General features: G+C 43.2%; 1 protein-coding gene across 1 annotated transcript in view; it reads right to left on the reverse strand.

Moving 5' to 3' along the window:
• The window catches only part of LOC119164659 (ATP-binding cassette sub-family C member 2), a 179,008-nt gene that overhangs the window by 135,899 nt on the left and 30,745 nt on the right, over window positions 1–12,364 (reverse strand). Inside the window, exon 2 of the mRNA XM_075874522.1 lies at window positions 12,110–12,282. Within this exon, the coding sequence (XP_075730637.1) occupies window positions 12,110–12,268 (159 nt within the window). The 5' untranslated portion in view covers window positions 12,269–12,282. The remainder of the gene's footprint in view (window positions 1–12,109; window positions 12,283–12,364) is intronic.

The raw sequence follows: 12,364 nt of genomic DNA on the forward strand, positions 1-12,364 counted from the left end.
TTTTCGGTTGACTAATTTTAGGACCTACCTTTCTGCTCTCCTTGTCTAACTCTGTAATCATGAGTTGCAATTCGTCCCCTGAGTTACTCAGCAATGCAATGTCATCGGCGAAGCGCAGGTTACTAAGGTATTCTCCATTAACTCTTATCCCTAACTGTTCCCATTCTAGGCTTCTGAAAACCTCCTGTAAGCACGCGGTAAATAGCATTGGGGAGATTGCGTCCCCCTGCCTTACACCCTTTTTTATTGATATTCTGTCGCTTTCTTTATGGAGCACTACAGTGGCATTGATCCAGCGTAGATTTCTTCCAGGATGTTCACATGTGCTTCGTCGACGCCCTGATTCTGCATGTCTGCATGACTGCTGATATCTCTGTTGAATCAAATGCCTTTTCCTAATCTATGAAGGCAATAGTGGTTGGGTGTATTCTGAGGATTTCTTTATTACCCGATTGATAGGATGAATGTGGTCGATTGTTCAGCAGCCTGTACGAAATCCAATAGGAAGGTATATAACGTCTGCATCATTCAAGAGGAAGGTATAAAACATCTGCATCTTGCCGGTACTTACCCACAGAGCAGAAACCTGGAGGCTTACAAAGAGGGCTTCGGTTAAAGTGAGGACGACGCAGAGAGTGGTGGAAAGGAACATGATAGGTGTAACCTTAAGATACAAGAAGAGAGCAGAGTGGATCAGGGAATAAAGTGGTCTTAGGGATATCATACTTGAAATTACGAAAAATAAATGGGCATGAGCCGAGCGTGTACCGCGTTGGCACGATAACAACTGGTCATAAGGGTAACTGAGTGGATTCCCAGAGAGGGCAAGCGGATTAGGGGGAGACAGAAAGTTAGCTGAGCAGATGAGATGAGGAAGTTGGGTGCAAAGTGGCAGCAGCACGCACAGGACAGAGTTGACTGGCGAAACATGGGCGTGGCCTTTTTCCTGCAATGAACGTAGTCAGGCTCATAATGATCTACACCTTCAAGAAGAGAACGTAATGCCATAATTCGGTTTTCTGTGCGTTTCTCAACCATGCCATAAGAAACTGAATGATTGTGCTCCAAAAATTTTCCGCCTCATTTTATCATAGAATTCCTCTTGCAAGTTGGTCGGTTGGTTGGGCCTCAGGACATTCAAGTACTCACTACGCCATAATTGTTCCTTCTGCGATTCCACGCGGGGCCCTTTGCACATCCGTAAAGCAACAAGCAAAGTTACGCAGCTGCTCACTTTGTTCATCCTTTCTCACCCGATGTCTCAGTGCTTTGTAATGGGTGAGCCTTTAAAACATCCACTCATTGCGCGATTCCCGTTTTGACGCCTGACGCCATTGTATATGCTTCTGCCACACAATATTACACGGGTTGAGACAAATCCTTCCATGACATGACATTCATATACTGTTTTGTTTTCCGAAGCATCGTCGGTGCTAGTGCGGTGACCTATTGAAGTAATTAGAGCCATTATGGGGGCTAAAAGACTCCCACAAATTGCACACTTTGCATGTGTATTTGCACGAACACGCTAAAAACGCACGGGAAAACATGAAATAGGTGTGATCAATCCCCTCTCTCCCTAAAAAAATATGTCTGGCGACACCCCTGTCGCCTACTTACCATAGTAACGACAAAACTACGCGACGAAAATATTTTGTCTTCTCGCTTCACAGTGAAGTTGAATTCAATGACAGATGGTCGCCTGTAAAGCATGGCACGCCCGGCCAGCTGTGAAAGCACGCGCTTTCGCAACATTGCACCGGGTATCAGTCGAATGGCTTCGTTAAAATTCCTTATTGAATCTGAAGCAATTTTTTTTTTTGCGTACTGCAAACACTTTTGATTTCTTATGTATATATCTGTCATCTAGCCTGCTACGCCTGAATGCTGTCGTGATCACCCCTTTAACTTAGGGTAAAAGAAAATTAGTACAGAAGATTGAGGTGTTCTGACAAATACGACACGCTGGTCATGACAGGAATAATGTTGCAGTACCATCGCATACGTCGTCAAATATTTTCAGCCAGACAGTGCCACATATCCGCAGATGGGTATGTGCCACATGTTTTTTATACTACATATCTACCCAGGAACTGCGAGAACACACGCGCGTAATTTGAACGCGTTAGCGTTAAAAAAAAAAGCTGAGATCGGCATTGTTGACCCGACTAATGTAGAAAAAAAATTCGGCAGATCCCAACGTACATGAGAATCGACGTTATGCGAAGCATGCGGAGGGAAGGTGACCGTGTTGCATTTTTTTATTGAGCGACACGTCATGAAATGACGCTAAATATATGCACAAGTGTTGCACGCACGGACATATGCTCAAGAGTTGCAGATGTTTATATTGCCCCGCCGTGGTGGTCTAGTGGCTAAGGTACTCGGCTGCTGACCCGCAGGTCGCGGGATCGAATCCCCGCTGCGGCGGCTGAATTTCCGATGGAGGCGGAAATGTCGTAGGCCCGTGTGCTCAGATTTGGGTGCACGTTAAAGAACCCCAGGTGTCCAAACTTCCGGAGCCCTGCACTACGGCGTCTCTCATAATCATATGGTGGTTTTGGGACGTTAAATCCCACATATCAATCAATCAAATCAGCAGATGTTTATATGACCAGTTGTTTGCACTTGCGCGACGATGTCAACTGGAAGATGCATGTTAGCAACACCAGAAGCTGACATGAAGCGCTGATTCTCGCGAAGATGGTGGCCCTGGACAGTGCTACCTAAAACAACCTCAGCGCATGGCACCTAACCACAATGGACGTTAATCCGATGTGATGGCTGTATCAAATGAGTACATATGTAATGTTTATGAAATCGGGTAGGCAACTCTGTAACCACTATCACGTTTCACGAAGATTAACATCTATATGAAAATCAGTTCTGAGACTTAGCGCAGCTCTGTGGTAAAATGCTTCATTGCCACGCAAATTGTTTGGGTTCAATTCCAGCCGGGACCCTGACATTTATTCTTTGCATTCGTCGGGGGCTCAACGCTGCCTAGGTCAGATTTTTCAGAACACTGACATTTATTCTATGCCTTCGTTGGGTCGACGCTATTGATGTTCGGGTATTGCTTAGCGCTCACGCGTTAAACTTGGCCATGTGTGTTATCGTCGTTCCTGGGTAGATACTAAGTGTCAATCAGCTGTGGCATATACCCGCATACCAGCAGCACATACCCGCCCGTGGGTATGTGCTACTGTCTGGCGAAAAGTGTTTGACGACGTACGCAACGGGATTGTGACATTATTCATGTCTTGACCAGCGCGTCATATTTGTCAAACTATCGTACCCTCCCTTGCTTATTATGGATCACGCCAAGTTAAGGGGGTAATCACGAAAGCACCCTAATGCAAGCGAATAGATAGATAGATAGATAGATAGATAGATAGATAGATAGATAGATAGATAGATAGATAGATAGATAGATAGATAGATAGATAGATAGATAGATAGATAGATAGATACGCCCAAAGTCGCTGAAGTTTGCTAAGAAATGCTTCGCATTTAAAACGTCAGGGTGCCAGTAGAAATCAAACCCAACCATTCTATGTGGCAATGGAGTAAACTACCGCAGAGCTACGCCAGGTCTCGCAACTTCTTTTTAAATGGACCGTATTCGTGAAGCTTCGATTGGGGGTGCAGTGGTGGCTATCCAGTTTTATAAACATCATAAATGAACTCGCACGATCCAGCCGTTACGTCGGGTTAAGTTCAGCTCTACTTAAGCGCATTGCAGTAAAGCTGAGTCACAGTTTATACCAATCAAGGAACGGCATGAACTGACATTCGTAATTTTAATTCGAAGGCGTTATGAAAAATCCGTGCACCTCTACAAGATGAATGATGACGAGTGGGCGGAGCTATAGGCCCTAAGGTCCACAATTTTTACGTTGAAGTCGCCGACTAGTATAAAGCCAGACAGATGAACGGATAGACGCATGGATAGGTGAATATATGCACGGACGGACGAACAGGTGGAGGTATGCATGAATGCACAGACGGTAGAACGGACGGACTGATGGGTGGATGTACAGATGCATGGTTGTATATATAGACGTGTGGATGGATAGACAGATGACCACATGAATTGGTGGACGAACAGACATACGGCGCGGGAGGTATGCACGGATGGACGGACAGGTGGATGAACGAACGAAAGGATGGACGGACAGATGCGATAGCGGACGGACAGACGGATTGGTGTGGGACTCATGCACAAACGGACGGACAGATGGACGCATGCATGGAAGGACGCACGAATAAACGGACAGACAGCGATGACGGACGGACATGTGGACGCGTGCATTGAAGGACAGACAGACGCACGTATAGACGGACGCACAAATTCAAGAATGGATGGATGGATAGATGGATGGATGGATGAATAGACGCATGGCGCGGTTGATCACGTATTATGCCATGGTATCGTATAGTTTATTGCGCATCAAGTCGGTTGCTTACACACACGTTTTCATTGTTTGTATGGCAGGTGTGCAGTTTTGATTGGTTTTTTTAGGGCATGATGGACGCCAACTAGGTCAGCCCTGATGATATTCGCCTCTAGAAGCTAGCTTCGGCAACGTATACCCGATGAACGCGTAGAAAAATTCTTTTAATGTGTATGCACAGCGATACCATGGTCCCAGCAGGAATTGAACCCCAGCATTCTGCGTGTGAGTCAAACCTTCTACCTCAAGGCCATGCCAGGTCTGAGAAGTTCTCTTCAAGAAGACCCTAATATTCGTGAAATGTGCATTGCGGTTGCAGTGCTGGCTATCCAATCTTATAAGCAGTACATGCGTACTGTCATACGGCCGTGACGTCGGGTTAATGACAATAGTAGTGAAGCGCCACCCATGAAGCTCATTTATGTAGCAGAATCCAAGGCCACCATCATCACTGGCACAAGCGCTACAAATGAGTCTACCGCTTCTCGCGTTGCTAATACCCATGCTGCTGTTGGCAGCGTCGCACAGCAGTTAACATGCGACTGTTTAACATATGCTGTGCGTACACCATTTGTTCATATCTTTAGCACATTTTGTAACGTTTTTCTCAATGAAAGGTTACAGCGCAGTCACCTTCCCTCCGAATTCTTCGCATAACATCGAATCTCGAGGCACGGGAGATCTACCGAGTTTTTTATTCATGAAACAACTGCCTCGATTTTTTTTTATGATCTGTCAAGTATGATCTGTGCTACAGGCATTTCTCGCATCATTCAAGCGCTTTCTACCTTTTTTTTTATCAGCGAGTGCGAACAAATTTACGCTGGAACGCAATGACAAAGCAGCAAAAGGATGCATTCATTATCCAGCGTGTGCCATGAGCACGAGCGTTTTCTTTTCTTTCGAACGCGTGGCTTCTTCCATAGAGTTGAATACAGACTCTTCTCAGTGTGCTTGTCAGCGCTAAGGTGCCTTGATGCCCGTGCGCTCCGCTCATGACGTGGACAGCCGCATCGTCTGCTTTGACGGCCGCCATTGTGCCTCCTGGCACTGCTGGCTAGCATGTTACAGAACACGCTTGCGCTGCGCCGATACGTTCGGTAACAAGTGTACGCTAGCGAGCTTTTCTATTTTTTCAAGCTTGGACAGCTCCTAGTGCTGTTGTTGCCTAAATTCTTATCAAGAAAATCATGTACGTCAATAAAACTAATGTGTGTGCATGTGTTAATTTAAAACGAATCTTTTTCATCGGTCACAACCGTGGGTTTCAATAAACCGAAACACTTTTTTTTCTTCTTGAATTCTGCTCTCTACCTATGCCAAGAGTTCTTCAAGCAGTGATATACAAGTCAGCAGCAGCGGTATACGTATACCAACGCGCGAAGTTTTTGTGTGTGTGTGTGAAGCTACCCAAGCGTGGTGGTAGGTTTCCCTACCAATCATAATAGATACATTTTGTGCTTTTTAAAAATTACAGGGATTACCGAATGTTTGCTTGGAGTCATATATATATATATATATATATATATATATATATATATATATATATATATATATATATATATATATATATATATATATATATATATATATATATATATATATATAAGGGAAGTAGTGTATATATAAGGGCTCGTTTTTCCGTGTTCTCACACAATTTTGATAAGATCTAACAGACACAAATGCCAAGGAATGTATAGGGGAAGTTATTAGACCACATTGTAAAGTAAATATGAAGAAAGAAAAGAGGGTGAAAAGACAACTTGCCGTTTTGTCATGGGTAGAGCCCCAACCTGCGACCTTCGAATATATATATATATATATATATAGAAGAACTTGAAGGGAAGGCACGACAGGTCCGGGTATTTTCTATATTGAATTAACTTGAAGATAGCACATAAGAAAAGGATCGTATTTACTAACGTTTCGGCCGTGCCACGGCCGAAACGTTAGTAAATACGATCCTTTTCTTATGTGCTATCTTCAAGTTAATTCAATATATATATATATATATATATATATATATATATATATATATATATATATATTTACTTATTTATTTATTTATTTGTTGTACCCTCAGGGCATACAGCATTATAGAGGGGAGTGGGTTTAGAAGACAAAAAATACAATTGAAACGTGGAAAACAAATCACATTCAGTACATGCGTACAACACTCGATAACAACGTGTAAATGACAACGGTTACACAATATCTAATATATATATATATATATATATATATATATATATATATATATATATATATATATATATTATTTTTTCACCAACTTCCCTTTCTTCTTATTTACTTTACATTGTTTCTAATAACTTCCCCTATACATTCATTGGCATTATTGTCTGTTAGATTTCATTGTGTAATATATATATATATATATATATATATATATATATATATATATATATATATATAACGAAAAATATTACGCGGACTCCAATTGAATAAAAGCAGGGAATAAATAAAAACTTTGGTTTGTTTGGCCCACCACATGAAACGTTAGTGAAAATATACAGTGTACCAATACCAAATATGACAAGAGAAGAAAACAATTCATGGCGGACTTTTCTGGGGACCGCCACTGGTTGCTTCACGGTGATCGTGAACCAGAAAAAAGAAAACCAACTGCGTAATGTATTGAAAGTGGATGGGAAAGCAACGACGAAACACCGAAACAGTGAAAGATATCACAGTATTTACTAACTGCTAACGTGCATACATGAACATCAGATAATCAAAGAAAGCAAACTTTGCTGTAAGTTGAGGGCACGAAGTTTCACTGTGCTCATTTCTCACGAAAGGTTGACGCCGGCACAAGTTTTGCTAGCTTTTCCATTCAAACTTTTACCTGGACACTGTCGAAGGTGTATGCGCAGCCTTATACTTGCGTACATCTGAATGAACATTCTGTATATATCGTCCTTGTGCTCCATTCATACGCACAGGCTTTGTCGTTGTACCTTGCTTAGGTATGCCGATAGTGAACGAAGTGGTGACTTTATTGCGAGTGTTTTATCCGAGCACTAAGCGTTCATAGCCGCAAAATGTTCTTCATAATCTTCCAGGGGTTTCATCACCCCGCTGCTAGGATAGATGTTTTTTCCGTCCAAGACATACCGTTTCAGTGCTGTGAGTGACGTATGCTCATCGCTCGCAGTGCCAAGGAGAGCATCTTTGCATTTCGTACACTTCGCGGATGTAATTATTCCTTTCAATATAAATACTCTAAACTAGAACAGAGCACTGCATTCTCTTCGCGATAATTCTTCAATTAACATAACCTCAGTTTAGTTGATCTCTTCAAGATCATTTCCGACACACGCCTTCTTCAATTGAGATAAAAGGTTCACAAGGTAATCTTGGTCATCAAGTTCGTAACTTTCCATTTGCGGCGAATGTAAAAATTTACTCACTTACTCACGCTCACGAGTCTCAAAGCGCACTTCATATCGTTAGCACTGGAAACCTGCTTTATAAGCCGCACCACGGAAAAAAGGTTCTCCAAGCAGTCTTGCAGCAGCCTACTTCTGAAAAGAAACTCATATTCTTCGTCATTCAAGAGCAGTTTCTGGAGGCGAAGAACAGCCATGATATGAGCAAGCCTGATTGAAACGGTTTTCAATGCGATGTTTATTTTCGTAGTTCTGATTGTTTCCATTGCAATGTGCATAGTATATTGGGCTTCGAAATACGTCGCTTTGTTTCTGCGACTTTAGGCCATTGCTGGATGCCGCGAGGAGATCAGTGCATACCACTTTTAAATGAGCGCCATGAACGAAGCTGTTGTTTCCGCTTCCCGTTTCAAAAGTCCTTCCTTTACAAGGAAGTGAATAGCTGGGGGAGTTTCCCGAAAAAGCTGTACAGCTACACAAACCTTAATTTTAGCGAGGTGGCCTGTGTTGATGTGAACTTCAGACAAGTTTGGCACTACCTTCAACTCTCTCGTGGAATCGTGTTCAAGTACCGCCTCAACATAATCTATGGTAAACTCCGAAGATGGCAGGCCATTTTCTTTCACTATGGCCTCACTCACTGTGAAAACTTTAGAGTTTAATAGTTGACCACTGAGGTTTTTCAGCACGTGAGCTGGATCAGCCATTAAAAATAATTCTTTGCCGTTCATGCAAGGGTTACGTAAGGAACATACCATGGAAGAATCTCTGTGACTTGAAAAGCCAAATTCATTCCACATTTCGTGGTTTGCAGGGCCCATGTCACAGATGACTATGCGAACATTCAGAGATATTTCGCTACACAGCTGCACAAGCTTTAGTACGTAGTTTTTCAGCAAACAACTGTCGATTACTCTTACAGTCAATCCGTGCGCGATGACTTGCTTCCACCTTTTATTCAGGCCGCCTAACATAAATACAAGAGCGTGATTCGCAGGCTCTTGAGGCTTCGGGGGAAATTTACTCCACCAAGAAGTGTGTCTTCAGCACGCTCCAGCTCGAACCCCGGCACTATTTCCATTTCGTCCAAAACAAGAACACAGTCCTTTTCGACATGCTCCATAGTCCCAGCTTTGAATTTCATAACATTGATGACTTCTTGAAGAATGCCTGAGAAGAGCTTCAAATTTTGAATCCTTCACGCAAAAGCCTGGTTGGATAGGAGAGGATATCGTATTTTTCTTAGCATCTCATTTCCCGTTGTTCCGCAAGCGAACTTAATTTGAAGGCCTCGCTTAATAGTTTGTCGACACCAAGAGTTTCTCAAGCTGCTGCTTCTTGATAGAGCGCTAACTTGATCGTCGTTACGAAATTTCCACTTTTTTGAAAGATTCATCGCGTCACTTTTGAGTTTTTCGCACTTTTCTCTTGAGACCATGAACTGTGGTTTTGGCAGTGGTATGATTTTGCTAAGGTTCTGTATACTTTAGTGTAAAATCTTTCGTGTCAGGTCTGTACTTTAGAATCAGTGCTGCTGATTTTATAGTACCGTTTGATGTTTCACCAGCCGAAACTTTGGCTTCTCTTGCATCTGCATTCATAGAGTTTGCTGACAGTTTGCAAACTGCGACGCCGACTTCCATGGTGTCGTGTTCGTAAAGCATCGTTTCTTGCCGTGAAGATTCAATAACTGCACGACTTTGTAGGGCCTCTCGGGGTGTTTCAACTGTAGCTGGAGATTGACGCATCCCCAAACCAGTCTTGACGGCCTCTTTAATGGAGGGCGCGGACACCATTCTTTTTCTTTGGTGGTCTTCGTTCTTTAGGCAGTGCTGCAAGAAGAAGCGTATGCCTTTATCAACTTATTCAAGTGATGGCAATTTATGTCAAGCCTGTGATTAGTTTTATAATGTGACAAATGCAGCTGGTAGCGACATCGTCATTATCGGTAAGGTACAGCTCGTGTGGCTGGTCAGAAATGCCTACGAACGTTGAAATGAGCTTGTAAATTTTGGATTTTGCAAAATTTCATTTGTTTTAACTTTATAGAAGTTTCAGATTCATACATTGCCTGCAATGGATACTGATTTATGACATCCAAAAAAAAATAAGTTCAATACTTACGTCTGAAGGTGAACAAAATTGCGACTGCATTCGGTTTGAACTTTTTCCGGCCGCCTGCACGGTTTTGCTCCCAGTTGTTTGGTTTAAAATGAGCCTGCAAAGAACATTAGAATGGTATGTTGACAGTCTGGTATGACAAAAACGACTACCTCTCATTGTGACTAAACCTGCACTATAGTGTGCGCAGTATGGTTCATGGCAAGAGCTAGCAGTGGCTTGGACTACAGGTATGGAAGGAGCTGAGCTCGCGTCAGGCCGAAAGTTAGGAATTTTTTCAAGCGGGAGGGGGCTTTTGCTGAAGGCAGTCACTATTTTAGAAAGAACACCTTTCTTGTTATTTATTTTTGGTAAAACGCCCCTCCATCAAAATATCGGTTGAGGGACAAAGAACCAAGGCTTTTAGCACGTCCCCCCTTTCCCGTTTGCGGGCTTGGCTCCTGTGTGCTTTTACGAGGTAATAGACCTTACCTGCTGCTAGAGTAACACCTCAAAGTTTTGCAATAAAAATTTGTACAAATCAAATATATCATACGAAGGACTTCGCTTATCAAAGGGGAATATAAAGTGGCAGTTGCAGATTTTTTCCATCTAAAGCTTCGTAGCCAAGCTCCAAAATTTTAGTTAGGTAGACTTTATAGGTCGTGTAAGAACATGGCATAGCGCTTCCTTTGTTAGCCAGGTAAAAGCCCTTGCTGCACAAGTGTTCTGACGGCGACACACTAACAGCGGGCGTGGTCTCACAATATTAAGCATTTCTCATTTTTCAAAGGAACAAATAAATTTTGTATCATATCGCAGTGATTTCGGTAGAGACTTCCAAATGTCAGCCCATTCGGGGAACATGTGCACGAATAAGTAATCCCAGCAGCCAGGGTAAAACATTTCCACCCAACGACACTGCTCTGTAACACGTAGCAGTACATCGTAATGTATAACTCTACTTAAACTCTTTGACTAACCCGAAATGTCGTTGTTGGTGCTCTATATTCTATATATACACCAGCCTTATATGTTCCATAATTTCTTTCGGCGGAGTTACTCCAACGAATGGCTCATGTACTCTAAAAAGGCTGTGGACAGTACGCTGTATGATGTTTGGCTACCCGAATTTTACCTACGCTCACAACAAAGAAAAAATAAGGCGCCAGATAATGTTGGCTCACCGAATTATCATGCATTCTTACGAAAAACAGCAACAAATATTTACTTACGCTGCAAATGTATGAGGCGTTTGTCGGATGCAACTTTCCTCGCTTGACTTGTACCGTCCAAAGAAGTCGTGTTGTAGGGTCTCTTGGAAATCAGTACAATTTCCAGCCGTTCCTAGAATGGTTGCTGCGCTGCTGCACGCAACACCCGGGCATGGTGACGGCAGCGAGCGCATATAACTGAAGAAACACGAGCACTGACAGAAAAAAACCGCACATGCGTCACGCAGGAGTGACCGGTCTGAGGAGTCAACATGACGGCCACGCTGTCTCCAAGCCAGGAAAGGCGGCACCTGCTCTTTTAAAATGTGACACCACTCTAGCGGGGGCACGTGCATCGATGCACTGTAGTCAGCGCGAGAATGGGGCGGCATCCAGCGGCGGCCGCAATGGCTAGTTATGCAGCTCGCAGTGCTCAAGTTAGCCGCTCTTTGTGGACTTGGGGTTTATCTCGTGTCCATGTGGGTTTATAGCGTACCAGTAGGGAGAACAGGGAACAATTCCTGGCTGATTTTGGCGATCGGTTTAGAATAGGGGTGTGGGAATATTCGAAAGCTCGAAGAAGGAATAGATGCGACACGTGATTGATGACCTGAAAGCCGCGTGTTGGAACCCGGCTTCGGCAGTCACATTTCGATTAAGGCGAAGGGATAAAGGCCCATATAGTTATATTCGGCGTGCGTTAAGGAAGCTCAGACTGCCGAAATTATCGGAGCCTTTCACGACGGTGTGCTTTGTTGTCACATGATGATTTGTGCATGTGAAAATTCCAGGTAATGTTGTTAGCAAAAAAATAGGTCTACCTTCTATTCAGGTATATGCTACGTTAAATATAGAAATAATGAATTTCGGTTTATGTCTCACAAAGGCTTTTAAAAGGGTAGAAAGGGGCTTGAATGCATAGACTCACCGTTTGAGTGGCGTCAAGTAGCGTCCAGTACGGCCCATCTGGTACAGGCGGATAATTGTTGCGTGCTGTTTGCGCCGCCCCGAAGAAAACGAGCACTCCAAGGGGAAAACACTTGAGAAGGATGGCCGCTGTCTCGGCAGACCTCAGTTCGTCTTCCATTTCCACGAGACGTTCTAAAGTAAAACAAATTATGCCATGAATTCACTGATGCTTGTTATTATTGTCCATGCGCATAGCAAAACATTATATGTGTGG

This window comes from Rhipicephalus microplus, chromosome 9 (genome assembly GCF_043290135.1).
Source record: "Rhipicephalus microplus isolate Deutch F79 chromosome 9, USDA_Rmic, whole genome shotgun sequence".
In the NCBI taxonomy this organism is placed as follows: domain Eukaryota; kingdom Metazoa; phylum Arthropoda; class Arachnida; order Ixodida; family Ixodidae; genus Rhipicephalus; species Rhipicephalus microplus.